A 24,074-nucleotide genomic window follows, 5' to 3' on the forward strand; every position below is an offset into this window, starting at 1 on the left:
CACTCTCACTACTTTCACCTCCATTCCTGACAGCGCACTCACCCTTACTCTTGACAGCGCACTCTTTCCTCATGCACCTGTCCGTCACACACCTTTCTCGCGCACACTCTCCCGTTACACCCTCTGTAACACTCACCACAGGTGGACACTCTTCCTTACTTCTGACAGCGCACTCTTTCCCCATGCACCTGTCCATCACACACCTTTCTCGCGCACACTCCTGCGCACACTCTCCCGTCACACCCTCTGTAACACTCACCACACCACGCTTCCATGTGCTCCCTCGCACACGCGCTACGACCGACTCACTCTCGCCAGCACACTCACTCCTTGGCACGCACTTTTTCCTCACACACCCCAGAGTCGGACTTTCTCGCACACCTCCTCTTTCGCACACCAGACCTGTCACACACCTCACCAACGGCCTTTCACGAACACCCGGATCTATCTCGACCCCCAAGCCTCTTAAATCACCTGGCGCATCATACGCACGACCATATTGGTCACCACTTACACCGGGTCCTCTTCCTCTTCGCTTCTCCTCCATCACCTGCGAATCCCTCATCCGGTTAATGAGCACATCATCACGATCCGAACACAGACTCTGGACCAATTCTTTTACCTCCTCTTTTATCTCTTTCTTATCCTCTCTCCGTCGCTTTTTAATTTCGCTCACCCCTTCTTCCACTTCTTCTAATTTTTGCTTCATCTCCTTCATCTCTTCGTGCGCCCCTTTAAGTTCTTCCTCTAACTCCACTTTATTTTTTTCTATGTGCTCCCGCACCTCCCGCTCTTTAACCTCCATTACCTCTACCACCTTGTCCATTTTCCTCGTCAGGTCCTCATGTACCGTCTGACACTCTTTTTTAATTACCCCTACGTCCTTTTTCATCTCCTTCTGTGTCGATTTTAAACCCTCTATTACCGCTGTGTTCTTCTTTACCTGGTCCCCCAACTCCTTTTGTCCCACTGTCAGTTGTTCTACTCCCAGCGTCAACTCCTCTATACCACCTTGCAATTTTACAGTCCCCTTTCTCACCTCTTTCTCCATGCGCTCCTTACAGTGCCTCACCGCCTCGCGCACTCCTCCGACCTCCTCACTCACTCCTCTTCTGATCTCCTCTCCCATCACTTGCATCTCCTGCCCAGATGCCACCCTCATCTGCTCCATTTCCTCCCTGTGAGCATCCAGTTTGGTTTCTACCCCCATTCTGACCCCCTCTATCTGCTGCTCCATTTGTTTAACTTCCCTTTCCGCTTGGTCCCTCATGTCCCTCAATTTGCCTTCCATACTGTTTTCTAACCCCTCTAACCCATTTTTCACTCCCTCTATCTGATTCTCCTGGGCAGCCATTCTATTTTCTACCCCCTCTAACCCATGTTTCACCTCTTTTATCCCGTTGTCTAACCCCTCAAATTTCTTTTCTAATCCCTCACCGGTACCCCTCATTTGGCCCTCTAATCGCCCACTATCAACCCTCATTTGGCCCTCCAATCGCTCACCCTGAGCATCCATCCGGTTCCCCAACCGCTCACCCAATCGCTCAATTTGGCTCCCCATACTCATCTGTACAGCTGCCTGTAGCTGCGCAATGAGGGCCTGTATGTCAATCGGCTGCATGTTAAAGCCCGTTGATACAGCGGGCTCGGCTACCGCGCGCTCTTGCGAGGCGCCATTTTGCGTGCCTGCTACCCCCGCTGTTTCGCTCTCCTCATGTCCCTCATGTCCCTCAATTTGGTCCTGGACCGACCCTGCTTCACTCTCCCCTACCGGACCCCAGCCGTCTTGATCCGCCATAGCGCGACTTGCAAAATTCGAGTTTCGTAAAACAAATCCAAATTTTTTTTTTTTCGTTATAATTTCGTCGAGCGCAGTAACCGCGGGAAACGCGCTCCGAATCGATTCGGTCGAGCGCCGTACGCGCTCCGAACCGATTTTCCCTCCCAAAATTTGGGCCTAACTAATTTAGTCCCGGGTCCGAATCTCACTCCTCGACACCAATTGTTACAGACGTGGCTTGGATGTTATTTACCGAGCGGTTTTATGGTATGACCACGTCTGCACAAGTTACCCGATTGTGCCCGAACGTTTAGTCGCGCGATGCTGGCTCAATAAGAAAAAGAAGACACCCGGCTGGATTACAATAACACAATACGACACCAAGGGTTCAGTTCTCAAGACCTCCGGAGGAGATTATATTCGTACGGAAAGGTCAGATTACAGGGGCTAGAGTTATAATCACAGAAAGACAGGCACTTAGACACACTCTTATATTAACCCCGGACAGACGACAGACAAACGGGACAAGGCTGACTCACACGGGGGTTGATGAAAAGGACAGCGGGTATCGATGGCTCAAGGTGCACTCTTGGCTCAAAGCAGGGTCCAGTACGGTCCGGTCCGGTCCAAAGATGCGGGGAGGTCGCAGCGCTCGGATGGCGTCTTGTCTGCTCAAGCTGGGGGCGCATCTGACTCAGCGCTCGCAGGTGGCTTTCCTTCTCCAAGCTGGGTGCACATCTGACGTCACATCCGGCGCGGGGCCGCGTATATCCGGCGGGGAGTGACACGCCCTCGGCTCGTTAGCTCCGCCTCATGGAATCGGCACGTTGCTTCTCATTGGGTGCGTGCGGGGGGGTTTACCAGGCTCCGCCCTTGACGAGGAGCTGACAAGGAGCCCCTTCGTGGTAACCCCGTGGAGCGCATGGTCTATGGCGCTAATCGAGCCGGTGTGAGGACGCATCCTCCCCCGCTCCGCCGCCATCTCCTCTGTTGTTGTTGTAATTGTTGGGGAAGAAGATGGAAGGAGGTATGGGAAAGGTCCTAAACTCACTACTGATGCCATATAATCACATTCTGGTGCAACGAAGAGTCATAATTAATGGAGACGAGGCCTTAACTGACATAGAATAAGAATAACTAGGAAGATGTCCGAAAGTTGTCTACGTGTGGTGCGGTGGACCTGGGCACGACATTTAATGGGGGAATAAGGGGAAGGTCGGCTCTACTGATTGTTATTTACATGCAATGGGACTAGGGAATGGGGGATCGGGGAAAGTTGGGGAGTATTGGAGAAAATAGGGGAATATTTACAAGCGGATATGGAGGCCAAATTCCATATTCGCAACAATACATTATGTTAATTGGATGAAAATTAAAGAAGTTATGGTATTTTAATGACAATTATATTTTCATCTATCTATAATTCCAGTAATCTCTGTCTGTACGTTTGTACGTTTGTCTATCTATAATTCCAGTAATCTCTGTCTGTACGTTTGTCTGTCTGTGACCGCTGTTTCTCGACAACCACGGGTCCGATATACTTTTAACTTGCCAGGTATATTGCTGGGGACCCGAGGATGTGCCTTTTCAAGGTTTCATATTAATCGGACAATTACTTACCGAGCTATGTCCAAAAAACGATTCAACCAATCAGAGAGCAGCGAACGATCGCGTGTGCCGAACGTGGCGGACACACTCTGCCTCGGATGGCACATTTGAGAGCGTATTCATTTATTTCACGTTTGCAAACTATGTTGGCGTTAAACTATGTTTTACAACTAATAAAAACGAATTTGCGATTCATTCGCTTTCCTGCGCGTTTGTGCACGCGATGGCGATTTCTTTACCAAACTCCGGAAGCCGTTCGCTTTGGACCAAACCATTGCATGTAAATAGAGGGGGGGGATATAATTTTAGATATAGATATAGTACGGGCATGCCCTAGTTTAAACAATGGAGGTAATTAGGTTCAAAGTTCACAATACAGTTCACACGCACAAAGAATGTGCACACGTAGAGCTTTTCATTCACACCAAACATGTATGTCAGGGATCTCCTTCGAATTACGATGTATGGCTCGTAGTAAAACATCTAAATTTCGCGATCTTCGTGACTTTCTGAGCACATTTTGAGAATGACATTTTAGATTCTTCGTCGAATTTCACAACTTTTCTGTTGTTTCTTGGAAAAATGTTTTGGTGCATAATAATCTAGAGAAGTTACTCTTTCTATCCATAAAAAAAAATCTCAATTTGGTCCCTGTGGTCATATTTGGACTCTCTTCGGCTTTTTCTCGCTAAGAGAAATGCCGACAAGCGTCTGTTTTTGCCAGAGCCAGTCACATATTGCAACTTTGGCTCACTCCATGACGTCATCACTCGTAAAACAAAAAAAATTCTGCACTTTGCCTCCACTGGACGCAATCGCTTTTGCTTCTGAAGCCATGTTGCATAAAAAGTCTTTTTCCTGGATGAAATGTTTAACATCACTATTTCTGATTTGATGGTAATCGATGATAATCGTCCGATTTTGAAGCCCATCGTGAAATTGTTCTTTCATCCATCCCACACAGTGGCTGTGTTTGCCGGATACACCCTGATGAAGCTGATGGTGAAAGCAAGGGAAAAGCATCGTTCATACTGCCGGGACTACCCCGGGTACCCAACCATGCGCAAGCCCTTTTTCCCTTTCCTCGCATAATTCAGACTCTTCCTCACACTCTGGTTCGCTTTCCTCTTCCTCCATCTATCCGTTATCTCAGTATCGGACTCCGCTGGTTTCCTCTCCTTCCTTTTGTGGAATCTTCTCACAAACTTCCCCATGAAATTGTATTGCCAAGATCTCAACATGTCACATTTAACCCATTTTTTTGTCGAAAAATAAGTATGATTGGCATTAAAAAATAAAAAAAGTGGACAGCAACAAAATACTTTTTTGAAGAGTATGGTAGATGGAAGACTTCGGTTCGAGGTTGCGTAGTGGTGGCGATTGATCAGAAAGCTATCGAGTAAGACAACATAACCGAGGGAACACTGAATGAATAATTTATAGATAGGAATGTAAACAAAACAAAAAAAGGCAAAACTTCAATCAAGGAAATATGAAACATTCATCAGAAAAATCCACCAGCATAATGGATTGTAATCGTTCGCTCAGGTAACCGGAGCGAGCAAGAACGAAAATTCCCCGTTAGAAGCTGTATGGAGAAAAAATAGATGCTAAATAAACAATTTCAATACCGTTTACGAAAGATGTTGACAAAGACAGTGTAACCAATACTTATCCTCTTGGGATGCATTTTGTCTCGACCCTTTGCGGATAAACAAGAAAACCTGCCACGTGACAAACTGTGCAAACATGGAGCCAATTACAGGTGGGTCGACAAGGTACAGAGAGAACGATCAGAATGTCCGGTCTCGCTTCTCAACAGTACATCCCAGGATTATGTGCAGCAGAATTTACACCACAAACCGTGAATTAACGTTTCGACGTATACAAAGGTGTCCATATAAAATTCGTAAGCAAATGGAGTGGGTCGTCTCTCCGCTCCATCGTTCCCCCAAAAGTCCACAGGAGGGTTGGAGTGCAGAGAGTACAAGTCTCCAGTCTTTCGAGAACATATTATAATAACAAGCATCGTGTACAAATGGTAAAGCATCAAGTTTACAAATCTGCGGTGCAGCGCAGGCGGCCAGCACAAGGCTGCACGGCAGTGTATCGGGGAGTATAGGTTTGGCAGGGAGGCCCAGCATGCTTTGGCAGTGCTCATAGCCAACCACCACCACCACCACCACCACCCTTTGCATTGATTTGCATTTTCAAGATGTGCCTAAGGGTATTGGAAATGGCACCTGCTTACACAGGCTTTAACAACAGAGGCGATTGGGGAAATCCCTCGAGGAAATTGGTAAACGAAGCCTCATGACCCGGTTACAGGTCCCTCAGGTTAATGGCAGCTTAAGTTTTCCCTCAACAACACGGCCCGGCCCATGCCAGATTGCTCGCGACCTTCAAGTCAAGGTCTTGCATTGATGTGCAGTACATGATGCTTCGACCAAACTTTGATAGTGTCATTAGGCCTAGCATTGCATGTAGTTGGCTGGGGTAGTAAGGAGTGCATTGGAGGGAAGGGGAGGGGGGAATTGATAAGGGGGGAAAGGAGGAGGACCAAATAAAAGACAAAATAAAGGCCACTCAGACATATCAAGTGGTCCCAGTGGATTCTAAAATGGCAGAATGAAGACGACAGCAACAACATCTTGCATTGTGTAACGTTGCATTTGGAGAGCAGGAGTTGGGGGAGGGACAGAGGCCTATCGAGGAAAGGGGAGGTACAGAGAGGGGTCTTCGTGAGGATGGGGGTTTCCTTGTTCGAGACTGGTTTGATCTAGTTCCTTTGCTATACCGCACCATCATTCTGGTTCTTTGCAAAGTTGATGAAGACCTGAAGAGGTGAAATAAAGCACAGCATTACAACAATCATTAGAATGTTGCAGACGTTGTTGTAAATATCCAAAATAGAGTTACAAGAAAATGGTCCAACATTTTCAATACCAACTCGGAAAGTTAACATTTGGAACTTTTCATCACAATCAGACTAGCGGTGCCAAAGGAATAACCGGAATCGAAATGGTCGTAAAATGGAGGTTGGTTGACATGATTCAAAATGTAACAGCAAAAAATAACGTTTCGATGACGTCAGGGAAGGGTTAAAAACAAAAAAACAAAAAAACAGGCCAATCGGTGACCAAAATGATAGGTGAAAGAGCCGCAGAGTCAATTAACCTGATTGGTTCAGCGTACCTGGTCCAGTGTGGTTTGTTCCACAGAGTAGTCTTCGATGCCCAAAGGGCCAGCGTTGTTGGCCAGGGCCGAGAAGAGGCGCGTTAGGCAGGCCTGCTTGGCAGGGAGCGTGTATTGCAACGTTGTGTGCTGCCGTCCACGCAGCACCGCGCCAGGTATTTGCGATGCCACAAAGGCCTCCACAGGGCCGAGGAGTGGGGGACAACCCCCAACGCGCAACCGTACAGTGTATCCATCACCGAAGCTGCGATGTGAACAGAAGTAGAACACAAAAAGACTTTCATTGCTGGAAGGAATGAGTTTGGTCTCATGGTAACCACAATTCAAGGCCTAACCAAAGACCCTCATTGAAGTTACGAACTCCATTTACACATTTTTCTAGCAGGGTGTTATGGTCCAAGTTAATCACATCTGTTTTCGTGCTTTGGGTAATCTTATGTGTTGAGACGTACCGGCTCTTGAGGTGCTGTGCACTGCCAAGGCACTGGAACCGCCCATTCACCATAATTGCCATGCGTGAACAAAGAACCTCACACTCCTCCATACTGCAAGGCAGTTACACAATATGGTCAAGGTCGACAAAATAAACCGGACATCAACTCAAATACCATCTACACCCACGCAGAACCATTTGCAGAATTCAACCATGATGGCAGCCACCTGTGTGACGTCAGGACCACAGATCGTCCCTCCCGCACCACATCCAACACACAGTCCCACAGGAACCTACGCGAGGCCGGATCCATTCCACAGGTGGGTTCATCCTGGTGAAGAAGTCAACAGAGGACCACAAATGAGCATTTAAGGGTTTCATTTTGCCAAGCACGTGGTATGGAGAGAAAAAAAGAAAGAAAAAAAAAACTGATAAATACGTTAGCAAGAGTGAACGTGGTATGGAGACCCACGTCATAGTGCAACACGTACAAGGAACAGAACAGGAGGACAATCCACCATGGCAATGGCTGCACTCAGCTTGCGACGATTGCCTCCACTGTATGTGCCTGCTGGCCGGTCGGCCAGGCGTTGCAGGCCCAAGCGACGGAGACCCCATGCAACCACCTACAATATAGCCAACATTAGTTCAAGGAGAACAGAGGATAGCGGATGCCACAGATACTATATTCATGGCATTGTTGATACTAGGGCATGCCCGTACTATATCTATATCTAAAATTATATCCCCCCCCTCTATTTACATGAAATGGTTTGGTCCAAAGCGAACGGCTTGCGAGTGGTGACAATCCCCCCCCTCTATTTACATGCAATGGTTTGGTCCAAAGCGAACGGCTTCCGGAGTTTGGTAAAGAAATCGCCATCGCGTGCACAAACGCGCAGGAAAGCGAATGAATCGCAAATTCGTTTTTATTAGTTGTAAAACATAGTTTAACGCCAACATAGTTTGCAAACGTGAAATAAATGAATACGCTCTCAAATGTGCCATCCGAGGCAGAGTGTGCCCGCCACGTTCGGCACACGCGATCGTTCGCTGCTCTCTGATTGGTTGAATCGTTTTTTGGACATAGCTCGGTAAGTAATTGTCCGATTAATATGAAACCTTGAAAAGGCACATCCTCGGGTCCCCAGCAATATACCTGGCAAGTTAAAAGTATATCGGACCCGTGGTTGTCGAGAAACAGCGGTCACAGACAAACGTACAGACAGAGATTACTGGAATTATAGATAGATGATCAAATCCTTATAGCAGCAGGTGAGGGAGGAGTGGATGGGAATTGAGAAGCAGGCTGGCCTACAGTACAAACTACTCTGATGGATCTCACATACTATAGTGCCTTCAGAAAGTATTCACACCCCTCGACTTTTTTCCACATTTTATTCTTTTGCAGCCTGAATTAAAAATGGATTAAAATGAGATTTTTTTGTCACTGATCTACACATAATACCCCATTAATGTCAAAGTGGAATATTTTTTTTTAGAAATATTTGACAAAATAATGAAAAATGAAAAGCTGAAATGTCTCGAGTCAATAAGTATTCAACCCCTTTGCTATGACACTCAAAATTTAGCTCAGGTGCATCCAATTTCCTTTGATCATTCTTGAGATGTCTCGACAACTTGACTGGAGTTTACCTGTGGCCAATCCAATCGATTGGACACGATTTAGAAAAACACACCTTTCTATATAAGGTCACACAATTGACAGTGCTCTGACATAATTCCCACTTTCTCCTAAAATCTCAAGTCAAACTCCTCGTGTACACACACCAGGCCAAGCATTCAGATGGGTTTGCCAAAAATGTAGGAAATAAGTTTTATTTGTACCCGTGGTACTTCTTGCGGAGAGACACCGCGCAGCCTGGCGTACAACTCCAAATGTTCTCGTCCACTCAGCACTGGGTCCAAAGCATCAAACTGAGGACAGTACCCCAAACTACGATGCACTGCACGCACTTCGCGTACCACACTGCGTACACACATACCACAGCACTCAAAATTAGTCCACAACACATTGCAGACATTGCACTGAAACTAATGGCATGATACATCTGAGTTTGGATGTATCAAATTCAGACCTTTGAGCTACAACACAAATATAGCCAATTAATTTTCTAGCACATTGCACATACATACACAAGGAATACTCGGAAACTGCAAAGCACCAAGATATGTCAATGATTATGTTCGCCCGCTTCTCGGCTTCTGCTCCGTTATAGATAGAGGGACTGCATTTCCTCAAAACAGAAAGCTACTGTGTCCACTTTTCCCATAAATTCTCCTGTTACAAACAAACCACCAGGAAGTACCACTGCTCATGTACCATCTAGAATAAAATCGGAGTACATAGGTAATACCAAGATAGCCTTATGTAACAAGCTCCAGTTGTTTGTGTGTCATTTTTGCATCTCCTCCCAAAGTACTTGTCACGCAAAATTTAAAATGATACCATATTAATGACCAAGGACCCGGTCAGTGTAGAAGAAAAACCACCTTTGGAGGCCATTTCCCCCCGCAGAACAGGGGTTGGCCTTTTTCGGGCACCGTGGTCCCCTTTTTGAAGCAATATTTTAGGCCGGATGCCCTTCCTGCCGCCAACCCTGTTGGTCGCCTCTTGCGACACACAGGGAATTACCAGTTAACTGGTACTCAATTTGCCGACCTCAGAAGGATGACAGGCCGAGTCAACCCCCCTGGCGTTAATTCAGCGATCGACCGGGATTCGAACCCAGGATCCTAGGATCCCAAGCTGGCACTCTAACCGCTAAGCCAACACCAGGCTTCCGGTCAGTGTAGGATCAAGAAAGAAATGATTTTGATAAAAAAAACAATTTCATTATTCACATTGATAAATGCCTAGACAAAGCAAGCACGATCTAGGCTAAATAATAATAACAGGCATGCATGGGGTGGACAAAATGGACACAGAAGGAAACTCCAATGAGGGGAAACTGGAATATTGGAGGGGGGAGGGATATGGGTGGGGTTAACGAGGGTATCCTCCCATCTACTTTCTCATCTACTTTCCCATCTACTTTCTCAACAATCCTCTCCAAGAAGTTCTGTCGCTCAAGCTTTTGGGTCTCACTATCTGCCATGATCTTTCCTGGGAAAACCACATTTCCAAGCTAGCCGCCAAAGCCAGTCGCCGACTGGGCATCCTCCGTCGTGCAAAGTCCTTCCTTGGCACACCTGAGCTCCTCACCACATACAAGGCTTTCATCCGCAGCTCAATGGAATACTGTCCCCCCCTCTGGGCCGGTGCTCCTGCCTCACACCTAGCTCGGCTTCATGCTGTTGAAACCAAAGCTTTCAGAATCATTGGAATATCCCGCGATGAAGCTACCTCCGAGGGCCTTTCACTCACTCACCGCAGGCAGGTTGGTGGTCTTTCTGTCTTCTACCGACTCCTCTCCAGCCTTGCTCCCCCAGCTCTCTTTGTGCTCTGTCCCCCAAATATTCCTACAGGTCGCACACGATCTGCCAGAAACCCTCTTATGGTTAAACTGCCAAAATCTAGGCTCTCTGCTCACCTTCACTCTTTCATTCCTCTTTTCTCCCGCCTCTGGAACAAACTCCCTCACTCTCTTCAATCCCACTCTCCTCCCTCCAGGTCTTTAAAACAGCTGTTCACCACCATCTCTTATCTTCCCCCATCCAAAACCTTGATCTTTTCTAGCCCCGCTAATTCACCCCAGATACACTTTTTCGAAATTCCAATTTCTTTCCTGGAAGTCCTTGCAGTGTCCATATGTTTTATACCTCTCCCACCTCCCCCCCAAGCCCTCTCCCTCCCACAGTTCTCTCGATGTCCCTGCTCTCAAATGTTGTGTTGTGTCCTTCCCCCTCTCTCCCCATCTTGTCTACCGCTCCCCTTATTATACGTTTTATGTGTTGGTTTGTGTCGGTTTGACTTTTTGTGTGATTAATGTTAGCTCTTTCACGAGCCTCGATCTTATATACAAAAAAAAACAAAAAACGAGGGTATATTCTGGTGGGGTTAACTATTATAACTAACCTATGATAGTTTGGCCGTGCTCTATCATTTTAAATGCTGAACGTCAAGCAAGGAAGCAGCACATTTTAACGTCTTTAGTATGACTCGGCCAGGGTTCGCTCCATCCTCCCCGACTTGGAGTGGACACTCTAACCATTACACCACTGAAGCTGCTTCTCACCATCGAGCCACAGGCGGCAAAGCGAGGCTCGGGGCACCGTGTTGGCTCCTGGCAAGTGACATCAATAGTACACCCTTCCTGTACCCATCTGCCATCTCAAGCTGCCCAGTTCTTATAATTTCAAAATAAACATTAGAGCTAGAAATAGCAACAAAAAGTGGATCTGAGGCCCACAGGCTTGCTTGTTTATTTTGTGATAAAAATGGTGGCAGTAAGCTTTCTTCTTTGAGGAAATGTATGCAGGGTGATGCAACACAATCGTTTTCATTGGCAAATGGTAATCTTGGCTTACAAGTGACGCATTATTCTTCCTCGCATTGCTCGCGTCCTTGGGTAACCTTCATTGTGATGCATTATTCTAAGATGTAATTGTAAATCGAGGTCAGATTTCGCTTACAAGCCGATGAGCCTCAGAAACAGAGGCCTTCGCGTCCCGTGCTAACCTGTGGCCGTTGAGGAAGGCATTTCCAGAGCTTATTGGTGTGTCGCCTGTTAGCATCTTGAAAGTAGTTGTTTTACCAGCTCCGTTCACACCAAGTAGGCCAAAGCACTAGGAGAGGCAAAGCCAGAGGTTACATCAAAGAAATAAATAAAACTACTACAGTATGTTGAGATCACAATTTGTGTAAAGATTAGGATGATAGGTGTGCAGTCGAGCAAAATGTTGATTAATCGGCAGGTAAATAGCCAGGACCTGGACATCATGCAAAGAGAATCGGGTATATGCTATAATCGTACCTCTCCACGAGGAATTCCAACGCATACACGGTCTACGGCGGGCTTTTTCTTCCCGGAGTATGTCTGCCGAGAGGTGGAAGGGTGGAGAGAAAGTCAAGTGCAATCTTCTTTGATAAAGTGTAGTTTGGGGTTGAACTCGCTCGGTATGCAAGGTGCAGCTAGGTGAGACAATCTAGAATTCACCGAGGATCGTTTCAGAGCGTACCTTGGTCAGATTGCTGAGAACCACGACATCACTAATGTCACCGCTAGTAACTCGCATCCTCTCTCGAGCCACATCTTCATCTTCGGCTTCAATCGGTTTCAGGGCCACACGTCGAGGCCTGGATACAATCGAACACGTTTCACAATCTACGAGACCATGTTGGCATCAAAATGGAGCTTCCGTATATAAATATTGTTCACATCAAAAATAACACCTTAACCGTGCCAGGAAGCACCACAATGCTTTTATCAGAGCGTTACAGTGAGGTAGACTGTCGTCAAGCGGCACATACTGATAGCGTAGGGCATAACGGTGTTGGACCAAAAGGTTGATGAAGAAGAACACAACACCTTCCACAGCCATGGCACAGGCATTCCGACCTGCGACCTCCCAGCTCAGGGGATTCACGACCCTCTGCTCACCTGCCAATGCGACACACCAATTGAGCATGTGAAATGTGGTGAACAAATCGGACATGGTAACAAACATGTGAACAGTAGGCGCGTCATTACCAAATCTGGAGAGTGCGTCGGCAACTGCTTGGTGTTTGACCATGTCCATGAGGCCACGGCCCAGGCAGAAATGTGGAAAGAGCAGGAATATCTGCTTCAGCACCGTATTAATGCTCTTCAAATTCTGCACATTGGGGCCAAAGATAATCATAGTAAATCGAGTTGGGAAACTACAGTGGTAAAATGAGGTCTGAGAAGGTAAACATTTGAGGCAGGTAAGGAAGGAAAGGAAATACACGAGACAAGAAAACTTAATCAAGGAGATAGTAGGCTAGAGGAAAGTCAAACCTGGTCTTCCTCAAAAAGTTCCAAGATGAACGTGGCCAGGCTGCCATTAATACCGATAAAGAGGTTGGCGCATGTGAGAGCCACATATGCGGTGCTGGGTACGCTGAACACGAAGGAGGCTGGATACATGAGTGGTGTGATGGCCCATCTGATGAAGACAATGACACACCAGCTTATAGAGTGCACTTATTGAGTGCAGTTGCACACTATGACTTGTTGCTCACAGTTATCTTCTGTGCGTCTCCAAACGACTTATATTAGAAAGTAGCGTTACCCTCACCCATAGAGTATGAGCAGGACAACCAATGCAGGAAGATTCGCAGCAGATGTGTAGGCTGTTTGCTGGAAGCACAGGAATATGACAACAACCAGCAGTGCGGGCACCATGTAGTTCATCTGTCCAAACACAAGGTGAGTCAGAGTAAACGACAAGTTAAACTGTTTTTCAACAGCAACCTTGCTTCTAAAGCTGTGCAATCAAAGAGAACAACTAATGTTACCTGGAATACAAAGTGACAGGATATGTAAATAGCATTAAAGATAGAATGGGAAAACGAGACTTCATTTTAAGAAGAGTGAGCAAAAGGATTATGACCAGCAATGTGAAGGTAAACAACTGATGTATGTTGAAACAAAGTGTCCATCTGGTGACTGACCATATCCCAAGCAAAATTGGCAAGCCAGTAGGCCATGGGATTGAGACCGCTGAGAAGCTGCAGGTGCTTGGCCTTAGAGCGACGCTCCTGGATGAGGTAGACCACAAAACCCGCAGGTACAAAGGACATCGCGAAGATGACGCACACGGAAACCAACACGTCCACAGATGTTGTCATTCTGAGAATTCCCAGTGGAAGAAAAAAAGATTATTCCAAGTGGTGAGGTGGTGTCGTGTTTGTGAGCAAAGGGGCAGGTGCGCATGCAGGTGAGCCTTACAGCATGACTTCGGCCAGCTGTTGCCGGGTGAGGTTCAGAGGGTAGTTATGCGCTGTTAGGCCAAACTTTCCAGGCGAAGCTGATGGTGGCAAGGAAGCACGTAGCACTGCATTGTGGGCCACATTGAGGAATGATGTGACAGCATGCCAGCCCTTGTTATTAAACCATACCTGGTTATTCAAGGGGAAGAGAAAGATCTGATTGAATAACAATCCTTAAGACATCAGTCAAGTATAAATTACGATCGGCATGTGGGGGTGTGGTAGTTTCACCTTGATGTTATTCTTTGGGCCAAGGAAGTCAATGAGTTCCTCCATACCTCGGACAACCATGCGCACATTTTGGCCCTGTTGGACACAGACCAGCATCGATTCCAATGAGAGATCTAGGTCACATGGTGCTTGTGCTGTACAATCTAGTGAACAAGTTTCTTGGTTGTTGAGTTTACCAATGTTTGCTAGTTGTCTGTACAGTTATTCCCACCCAGTCTGGTTGTGCATATCATGAGTAATTGGGAAATTATGAATATAGATGGAAAAAATTAACACGAACCTTCACATCTAGCACCGAAGCAATTTGTGTGATGAATTTTGGAACGTCCTCAATATTCACGTGGACCAGTGGGTTCTTGATGCCCATTGACAAGCCACCATACCTAAACACAGCACCAGTTCACATGAATCACACGTAGAGCAATGACAAAGCACAGGGTTCAGAGCTGACAGGTTAAAACTAACGCTTTAGGACAAGGAGAGGTTCTCCAAGGTCTAAAATAAACTCAATCATCCACAGTCAAATGAAAATCTCCAATATATGCGTAAACTCCTTGAGATCAAAATACTCGTAAATATATTTTTTAGTATTTTAATGTTCGATGATTCAACAAGTTGAAGACTAGTCAAAGTGATTCGCATAAAGTCCACATGATAAGGACTCACCTTACTTCATTCACCCAGTACTTGCTTTTTAGCCTGTAACATGAATTCAGAAGTGGCAAGTTAGGAGGTCATAGTGCAAGAGATCACGTATAGTCATATAAATAAGAACCCATTTGCGCAATGGTGGGCCAAGGGCAGTGAATAGTGCTGACCTCTCACGGATTGCCTGAGGATAGATCTTCACAAGGTAGTCTGAAATGTTCCTGCCCGATAGCTCCTCCAGCACCTCTCCGGAATCTTGAACCCGCTGACACACGGTACAACCCAGCACTATGTTAGCAAAGCTGAGCTTGATACCATGAGTGAGACTTAACTCTTCCCCATTCTATCTGTTAACCTAAAATTTATACGACATGTGATACTTCGTAAGTTCCAAAAGGCAATTTCTCATGCATATGCAGATAAAAACAACTTTTAGTCGAAGTAGCTCATACTCAGGATGGACTACTTCGATAGTTGTAGAGGTACCAAAAACAAAAGCAATAGCCTCGGAGTAAGGCTTCTTCTTCTTTTGTCTCCAGCACATGGCTGCGAGTAGCTAAGGGCACAGCTGTTGCAACGCTCCATTTGTCAGAGCAGGAATTTGTAATTTGGCCATCTTCCCTCAGCATTTGTTCTTAATGGCCTACTACAAATTTTGCATGAGGTTGGCACAATAGCCCCCTGCGATTGTAATTTTGTAAGGTGTATGGTCAATCAGCAAATCAGCAGCAGCAGAAGAAGAAGCACTCCTTTCACGTCTTCAGACTGTTGCTGTTGCGGAAGCTTTTCCTTGGCTAGGTGGCATAATCCTGAAGAGGTCACCACTGATGCGGGATACTCAAATTGCTCATTCGGCCCAGTAAGCTGGTACAGTACTAATTTTGCCGACCTCGGAAGGATGACAAGCTGAGTGAACCCACATGGTGTTATTTATAACAGCACTACAGGGGCTTTAACTCAGGAGCCTAAGATCTTAAGCCAGCCACCGTAACCGTTAAGCCAACGCCAGGCTTGGTTATTGAAACTACAGACTTGGCATTTAATATGGAATTTTTTTTTTTCTTGACTTGGGTTTACTTTCTGAACTCAGTATATCAATCTGTTGAGTTTATTTTACCCTTCGGTGATGTCTTTGTTGAAAGAACCATGTCACTGATTGTCTTTCGCAGCAAGAAGTCAATAACAGGATTATATCACAGGTGGCGTGACAAAATGTAAGGACAGGTATATTTGACGATTGGCTTCACAATCGGGTATATAAGGGTTGTTGCGTTCTGTATTAGTGGAAAACAACTGCTGCATGTCTACAAAAGTTATTGCCGCTTCCTCTGGAGATGGTCCGTCAACTCGACAATGCTGTTTGTCATGGAGTGGTGGCTTTACGAAATTCCGGCATGAAACAGCGTGCTATTGCTCGGCAGTATGGCATCACTCGAGGTCAGGTGTCAAAGATCCTGAAACGAAATGCTCAGAGGGGTGTCCCTACTCCAATACCGAGGCCAGGACGTCCCCGCAGAATCACAAGGAGATATGATCGCCAGCTGCACCGGTTAGTCTGCAATGGCCGTACCAAGTCAGCTAATCGGCTTCGGGCTGAGTTGCAGCAACTGACAAATGTGCCTGTATCCAGAAGGCTAGTTAACCAACGACTGGTTCAAGCAGGCTATCGTGCCAGGCGTCCCCTGAGAAAGCCACGCCTGACCAGACAACACAGCCAGCGCCGATTGCAGTGGGCCAGAGAGCACCGTCAATGGCAGCCAGGACACTGGAATCACGTGACCTTCAGTGACGAGTCTAGATTTCTGGTCTATCGACAAGATGGCCGCAACCGAGTGCGCAGACAAGTGCATGAAGCCTACAACGAAGATTGTATTGTGCCAAGAGTCCAAGCTGGAGGTGGTGGGGTGACCATTTGGGCTGCTTTTCATGCAGGGGGCAAAACTGACCTGGTTGTTCTGAATGGAAACCTGAACCAGTTCAAGTAAGTACAGGGCCATTCTGGAAGAAACATTGCTTCCATTTGCTCGTGCAGCCTTTCGAGGAAACTTTGTCTTCCAAGATGACAATGCACGGCCTCATCGTGCTCGCATGATCCAACACTTTCTTGCTGACCGTGGTGTCGAGCATATGGAGTGGCCTGCCATGTCCCCGGATATGAATCCGACAGAGAACTTGTGGGCAGAATTAACGCGTCAAATCGACAACTTGGACCAGCAGCCGACCTCTGTGCATGAATTGCAGCAGACTATTGTCACTGCATGGCAAGTGATTCCTGTCCAAACCTTGGCAAATCTCGTGAACAGCATGCCTCGACGTGTACGTGCTCTCCTGAATGCTCGTGGGGGTTACACGAAGTACTTAACTGTAATTTTACTGTCCGTAATCCCAGTCATAATTTAACTTTTGTTTTTGTTGAAATTTTTTTTGGCTAATGTGCAAAATAAAGAGATACTTCTGGAAAACGTACAGAAGTTTAACACAGTACTGTCCGTGAATTGAGTTCAATATCAGTTTCCATCACTTTCAAGGATCAATTTATTTGCTTCAAAATGTCAAATGTGGTTTTTGTTTCTTTTAAAGGTCACATTAACAAAATCTAGAATAATTTCAACATAATTCTAATGAACTTTTGATTCTAAGTCATCTTGAAAAGTAAGTTCACCCCCACAAAAAAAATATTCCATATTAAATGCCAAGTCTGTACATGGCATATAAGCCTACATGTATGTTTATTATGAGCAAACAAAACACGGCTCTAGGGGTACCAATAAATATCCCTAGGGGTACTATACAGTACACATCTTCACTTATGTGATCAAGCTCATCCTCTCAGTGCAACAGCTGGCAATATCAGCAGAGGGGCGAACCAATAAGTGTCCCAAGGAAGCACATTTTGATTCTAACGACACTCATTTGCAACATAATCAATCGATTCATGTACGTTACCTCACTGTATGTCCCCTATGTTCGGTATTCAAAACAAGGAGTGGTGGTAGCACATTTCAAGTTGAAAAGCATCCTGGAAAGGCATGCTGGGTGCTACATATAATAATAATAATAATAATAAAGGAGTCTTATATAGCCCCATCAAGCAGAGTAAACTACCCTCATGGCGCTTTACATTATCATGCGAACGCACACACACCGCACACACACACACAAACATACACACACACAGACACACCTTCACTCTTGCCCTATTCCTCTCCCTCCCCATTCAAAACCCACAGATGTGTACTCCCCCTCCTCCTCCCCTCCCTCCCCCGCACATGTACACAGACATACTCTCGATCTCTGTCCCACCTCAAACCAAAGGGAAAACAGGACTTAGACTTTGAAAGACTTGTGAAACATATGGTGTACACTGTACACTGTGCAATCTATCAGTGAAGCATGTCAGAGAATCATGCCGGAAAGTGTATTTATCATCAAATTACGCATCACTCTCTCAAATGTACCAAGGCCGTAAAATAATTATAGAATGAAGCAATATATTATCTACTAGATAAAAGTACCCGGCGTTGCCCTTGGAAATTCAATGAAATCCCCTTATAATTTAATTTGTGTTGTTGACAACAAATCACCATATACAACCTCAACATAAGACCTTCACAATACATAATCGCTCGATCGCTCCCGGAAAAAAACCCAGGCAGTGTATAAGGACAAGACCCGATCGACACCTGAAGGCCAATTATCTGGTTTTATCTGGGGCCAATTTTTTATCCAAACATAACCCTCGATCTTCCTCTGGATTAAAGAGGAGGCCGTGCAGAGTTTGGTTGCAATGGTTTCTGCAGGGTCCGAATGCATAAATGAACAAGCAGACAAACTAACTTTATTCTTTATATGTTAGATTAGATAGCAGAGTACCCACCCTCCAGTTGGGTCAAGTTTGCACATTACTTGCTGAAAAAAGTACAGTCTGTGTTTTGCAAGAAGACTATAGACGCTTGTGTGGTGTGCGCTTAAAAGGTTCTAGATGGTCCAAAGGATGCATTCCAATGGTAGTTAGAAAGGTAAGGGCCTAATATCTCAAGCATGTAAAAAAGCTTATTTTGGATCTACGGGGTCTTTAAAGGCTGAGGTAGTGGATGAAAATACCCTTAGGACAATCCCCGGGTCGGACTTTGTCTGTGTGCAAAATTTAGTGGTTGTCAGCCCATTGTTCTTTGCAAAAACCGCAAACACACAGACAGATAGACAGACAGACATCTGATGAATTTTATTAGATGACAGTAAATACAGTAAAACTTCCTCCAATGCGGCTTCCTCGAACGCGGTTTCCAATTTACGCGCTGAATTAAATGCGTCAAAACCTCCCCAACGCGAGGGTGTGTTTTGCATTTCAGTCAGCAAAATCATATATACACATGCAGTCAGTATAACTTCACATCTGCACAGGCAGTCAATGACAAAATACACACAGGCAGTCAATGGCATCAAACATACACGATTACAGAATATGCCATTTAGAGTTCGTAATCACTGTCCTGTGTGTCGTATCTGCCAATATAGTCCGCATCGTTTTCACAGTCCGTTCCACACAAGCAAAGGTCGGTCAAATTGATTGGCAAATCGAATTGGTCGAATGGTTGATCGAATCGAATTCGATGAATCGAATCGAATCGATCGAATTGGTCGAATGGTCGATCGAAGCGATTGGTCGAATGGAATTGGTCGATTGGTCGAATTGGTCGAATCGAATTGGTCGGAATTGGCAAATGTAAACATTGATTTTCAGATTTTCCATGTAATAACGTTTCCAAAAATGTATAGGTTTGCTAATCTACCATGATTCTGAACGAAAAAACATAGTGAACCTGACTATTAATTAATATTTAATTTATACATACGATGATATGAGTCGCCACCTGCCGTCATTGGTGATCGCAGTTCGATTTTACATTCTGGATTAATTGCGACAAAACGGCCAGCGTTTCCCCAAAGATTTTATTCTTTTTCCTTATTCCTTATTACCTTGCTTAATTTCTATTTAATTTATATACACGAGTGGCACGAGCTGCCACCTGTCACCATCTCCGAACCTGCCGCCATCAAGTAAGCTTACGTCGATCATTATAGCTCCCAAAATACCCAATTTGAACCAACCAAACAAGAAGAGGAGGAAAACAATGACCATGGAGCTCAAACTTGATATCCTGAATAACTCATCATCAGTTTCTGCTTCATCTTTGCCCAGGCAACATGGCGTGAATGAATCAACCATTAGGACGGTACGGAAGGCCGAAGATAAAATCCTTATTTTAATGTATATTTAATAATGCTGCACCATTCGATACAAAGAAACATGTAAAAAAAGCAAGAAAGGCTGTTTTAGGGTCAGTTTTTTGGGAGCCTGGAACATATCCCCCAATTTCCCCATACGCTTAATGATTCCTCCAACGCGAATTCCCCCAACATGAGGTTATCCCAGAACGTATCCCCTGCGTTGGAGGAGGTTTTACTGTAATCTCAATATATTGTCTATTAGCCTGTTGTTATTTTGAGGAGCTTTAGTATATAAGAGGCACCTGCATTGGTGGGGATCCCCCCGCGCCAGAAGGGCACACAGGCAGCATGGACTGACGCTGTGGAGTACTACACTGGCACGATGGTGAGTCATTCATAGCCTGGCTGTAGTTGCTGAAGGTTGGGTTTCCAGTCCAATCAGTGCGACTATGCGGGCACGGAAGGTCCCTGGGGAACAAGTCATCAAGATTGAAAGCAAAGGTGAGAGAATAAGAAAATATTGTGAGAGCATGTAGGGTGGGTAAAGGTCAAAATTCCTTGGATAGGACAAATTAACCATGGTAGGGTGCTCACGAGATAGGGTTGGAATCCATACAGCGAGTGCCAAAGCCAGGTCCATTGATCAGTGCATGGTACAAGCGGGTGGTCTCTGCATCTCTCACTGCGTCATTGCTGGATTAGTAAAGGGTTGATGGGATAAAACAAGTAAGCGAGGAAGAGATTATCAAGGTTGAGGGGAAAAGTGGAGAAGAGGAAGCTTCAATATGTTAAGACAATAGGCCTTCCATTTCACTACCCTCCGTGCCCAATAGCAAGTCAAACAAGTCAACTGCCTATAGAATTGGAGGTTTGTTAAACAAGATGGCAAATATTATTCTCTGGATAATTCATGATTTGTTTCAATTGCGAACTTCTTTAATCCAGAATACACGAGACACCTTGTGGATGAGGGTGATGCATACCTAACAAACGTGCGCTGTTTGCCATACATCCAGGGTTGCAGCTCCAGCTCTGGGTATTTGCCAAATGGTGGGATTAGCAATGTAAACACCAGGGCAAGGCACACAAAAAAGGCTGGAAGAACCACCTGCGGAACCCCCCCCCCCCAAAAAAAACATTAATTAACTGAAGACAAACTTCTGATTTCAATGTATCATACTCTGTTGTAGACCATTTCATGTACCATACTCTCTTACCAGACCGTCGGTGCTGCCAGAGCAGTTTCTTGTCAAGGGTTATATATGGTTTGCTACTGCTTTCCCAGCAGTAGTTAGAGCAGGAATTTGGAATTTGTTTGCGGTGCCGGCGATGGCTCACCTACTCTTCACAAAGGACACCCTGAGATCTTTAACGTCAACAAACTAATGCCAGCAGATGGGACGCCCAATTCAAAGCCCATCAGAGGGACGGCACACACATTGATGAATCGCCCTACTTGTGAATCACCGGGATGACAATTTATATCTGGGTTCGGATTCAAACCGAGGCCAGACAGCTTAGAGGCTAACGTGTGCAGGCTGTGCACCTCCAAGCCACCCTGCCAGCCCCAAAGACAAACTAGCTCTTCACTCCTCTGCCAAATGCCTGCCACTCCCGGTCACATGCATTCTACCAGAACCCCTTACCTTGTTAACATCCCCAGGAGAAAACAATGTTAGGCCGAGGAAAATATATTTCTTGTCTCTGGTCAGCGCGCGCATCGATTTTGACCCTGCGCGTCAACAATTATTATTTCTTTTCAAATTTCCAACGGTACCCACAACAGCGCGCGCCTGTTGTTGCCGGGCCGGCGCGCTATCTCGGGAAATACGGGTCTGTGATGGTCGCCATTGGTATCGACGTTCGCGCACGGTTCTCCCCTACAAAACTATGTTTAGTATGTTCAAATCCAACCAGCCGTTCCAAAGATATGAGTAGTTTTGTGTGCCGTGACGTCATGAATCCAATCGGCTGGATATTGTCATTTATTGAAACGAAGACGTTCTTTGTCGGGTTCGTGTGAAGCAACCAGAAGGCCCAGAGAGCTGCGGGTGGTCTCGTTAGTTAGGCCTGAATCCTATCTCGTTTGTCATGAAGTTGTAAGTGTCTGTGATAATCTGGTGGACTGGGAGAAGAGATCGTGGGAGACCATTGGCCAGTTAGACCACTTGCGCATGCGCATTGCGCAGTGTTGACACGATCGACGCATTGGAATGTTTGACGGTACGGAGAGGCGATCTCGAGAACGAAATGGCAGTCTATAATATGCTTGAAGAACTTAATAATTTTCAGAATATATACATTTTAAAATAACTTAAGCTTGTGTTCATTATTTACAAAAAGGCCGACCTGTCCGATTGGCTGTCTTTAATTTCTCTCTGGACGGCACCACGGCAGATGAGGAGGACCGCAAGGCATGAGGACACAAAAAACAACACCTTTATATGTGCAATCCCTGCTTTTCAAAAAACAAAAACAAAAAAAAACAACGCATGGCCGCATCAATTCTGGAACTTTGGTCTGACCAGAGAAAAGAAGAAGAAAAAGAACCACCATTTTCAGAGGCCATTTTTCCCCGCAGAGCAAGGGTTGGCCTTTTTTGGGCACCGTGGTCCCCTTTTTGAAGCAATGTTTTATGGCCGGATGCCCTTCCTGCCGCCAACCCTGTTAGTCGCCTCTTGCGACACACAGGGAATTACCAGTGAACTGGTACTCAATTTGCCAACCTCAGAAGGATGACAAGCTGAGTCAACCATCCTGGTGTTAATTCAGTGATCAACCGGGATTCAAACCCAGGATCCTAGGATCCCAAGCCGGCACCCTAACCGCTAAGCCAACACCAACACACCAGTCTGACCAGAGACCAGCAATATATATTTTTTCGGCCTTAGCTTCACTCACTCTTCTCTCACATTTAGAACTTTGCCTGAGTCTTGCACCACACCTTCGAGGATTTCACATGTCTGCTGCCCCCACCCCCTCGCCCCACCACCTCATGGCCTCAACCATTCCTGAGATTAACTACACCAATCCTATTTCCCTCTCGTCATGTTGTGGTGCATCTGCACATTTATGTCCTGTTTCTTCCTTCACCCCACTTTGTTTCTTTTGACCCTTGCTTCCTATTATCATGCTCTTCCATGAGCCTCACTATATGTATAAAAGCGTTTCCCAGCAAGATAAGCCTGCAAGTGTGTACGTACAGGTGGCCATACCTGCGCTATAACGTGTTTGGGTGAGCGGCGGGCATGCTGCAGCCTTTTCCGAAGCAGGGCTGACAGCTGCTGGCCCAGCAGGGCCCAACCAGTAAGCTGGTCTGAGGCAGCCCCTCCAGCCAGACCTTCACCCGAGCACAGCTCACCCAATTCTAAGAGATGTGGAATGAAGATTACAGATTGACCAATGCAAAATGTTATCGACACACTGGTATGGTTGATCACTGAAATTGGAAGAACCGCGAGCAGAAACACAAAAGTACAATCAACTTGAGGTTTTGCAAGATGTGTATATATATATATATATGTATATATATATATATATATATATATATATATATATATATATATATATATATATATATATATATATATATATATATATATATATATATATATATATATACAGTGGAACCTTGACTTACGAGTGCCCCAACTTACGAGTTTTTCGAGATACGAGCCGTCGCTCGGGCGGTTTATTGCTTTGAGATGCGAGCCGAGATCCGAGTTACGAGCTTTCGCCACCCGGTCACGTGGTTATCTTGCCGTGCACGTACAGTACGTATCTCTGTCGTATAGCGCTGCATTTTTTTTTTCGCATTTTGGTTATTTCGAGTTCACGCCGCCAGGTGGGTTCTGGTCACGTGGTTATCTTGCCGTGCACGTACAGTACGTATCTCTGTCGTATAGCGCTGCATTTTTTTTTTCGCATTTTGGTTATTTCGAGTTCACGCCGCCAGGTGGGTTCTGGTCACGTGGTTATCTTGCCGTGCACGTACAGTACGTATCTCTGTCGTATAGCACTGCATTTTTTTT

At 45.6% G+C, this 24,074-nt stretch overlaps 2 protein-coding genes across 5 annotated transcripts in view; one reads left to right on the top strand and one right to left on the bottom strand.

Annotated features, from left to right (window-relative positions):
• The window catches only part of LOC137421593 (very-long-chain enoyl-CoA reductase-like), a 48,339-nt gene extending 43,638 nt beyond the window's left edge, over positions 1 to 4,701 (top strand). Inside the window, exon 13 of the mRNA XM_068107801.2 lies at positions 4,353 to 4,701. Within this exon, the coding sequence (XP_067963902.1) occupies positions 4,353 to 4,480 (128 nt within the window). The 3' untranslated portion in view covers positions 4,481 to 4,701. The remainder of the gene's footprint in view (positions 1 to 4,352) is intronic.
• Positions 4,702 to 4,808: 107 nt separating this feature from the next.
• The window catches only part of LOC137421591 (phospholipid-transporting ATPase ABCA1), an 86,816-nt gene continuing 67,550 nt past the window's right edge, over positions 4,809 to 24,074 (bottom strand). For all 4 annotated transcript variants that reach the window (XM_068107799.2, XM_068107797.2, XM_068107800.2 and 1 more), the window contains exons 28-50: positions 23,259 to 23,410; positions 21,027 to 21,151; positions 20,638 to 20,736; positions 20,346 to 20,511; positions 14,982 to 15,076; positions 14,830 to 14,862; positions 14,444 to 14,546; positions 14,164 to 14,238; positions 13,892 to 14,061; positions 13,615 to 13,792; positions 13,239 to 13,354; positions 12,959 to 13,106; positions 12,671 to 12,794; positions 12,451 to 12,580; positions 12,159 to 12,276; positions 11,954 to 12,016; positions 11,659 to 11,765; positions 8,865 to 9,006; positions 7,508 to 7,642; positions 7,244 to 7,347; positions 7,036 to 7,128; positions 6,584 to 6,827; positions 4,809 to 6,224 (exon numbers count right to left, since the gene is read on the bottom strand). In XM_068107799.2, coding sequence (XP_067963900.2) covers positions 6,180 to 6,224; positions 6,584 to 6,827; positions 7,036 to 7,128; positions 7,244 to 7,347; positions 7,508 to 7,642; positions 8,865 to 9,006; positions 11,659 to 11,765; positions 11,954 to 12,016; positions 12,159 to 12,276; positions 12,451 to 12,580; positions 12,671 to 12,794; positions 12,959 to 13,106; positions 13,239 to 13,354; positions 13,615 to 13,792; positions 13,892 to 14,061; positions 14,164 to 14,238; positions 14,444 to 14,546; positions 14,830 to 14,862; positions 14,982 to 15,076; positions 20,346 to 20,511; positions 20,638 to 20,736; positions 21,027 to 21,151; positions 23,259 to 23,410 — 2,765 coding nt within the window. In that variant the 3' untranslated portion in view covers positions 4,809 to 6,179. The remainder of the gene's footprint in view (positions 6,225 to 6,583; positions 6,828 to 7,035; positions 7,129 to 7,243; positions 7,348 to 7,507; positions 7,643 to 8,864; positions 9,007 to 11,658; positions 11,766 to 11,953; positions 12,017 to 12,158; positions 12,277 to 12,450; positions 12,581 to 12,670; positions 12,795 to 12,958; positions 13,107 to 13,238; positions 13,355 to 13,614; positions 13,793 to 13,891; positions 14,062 to 14,163; positions 14,239 to 14,443; positions 14,547 to 14,829; positions 14,863 to 14,981; positions 15,077 to 20,345; positions 20,512 to 20,637; positions 20,737 to 21,026; positions 21,152 to 23,258; positions 23,411 to 24,074) is intronic.

Source organism: Myxine glutinosa, chromosome 2, assembly GCF_964187855.1.
Source record: "Myxine glutinosa chromosome 2, kmMyxGlut1.1, whole genome shotgun sequence".
NCBI lineage: Eukaryota > Metazoa > Chordata > Myxini > Myxiniformes > Myxinidae > Myxine > Myxine glutinosa.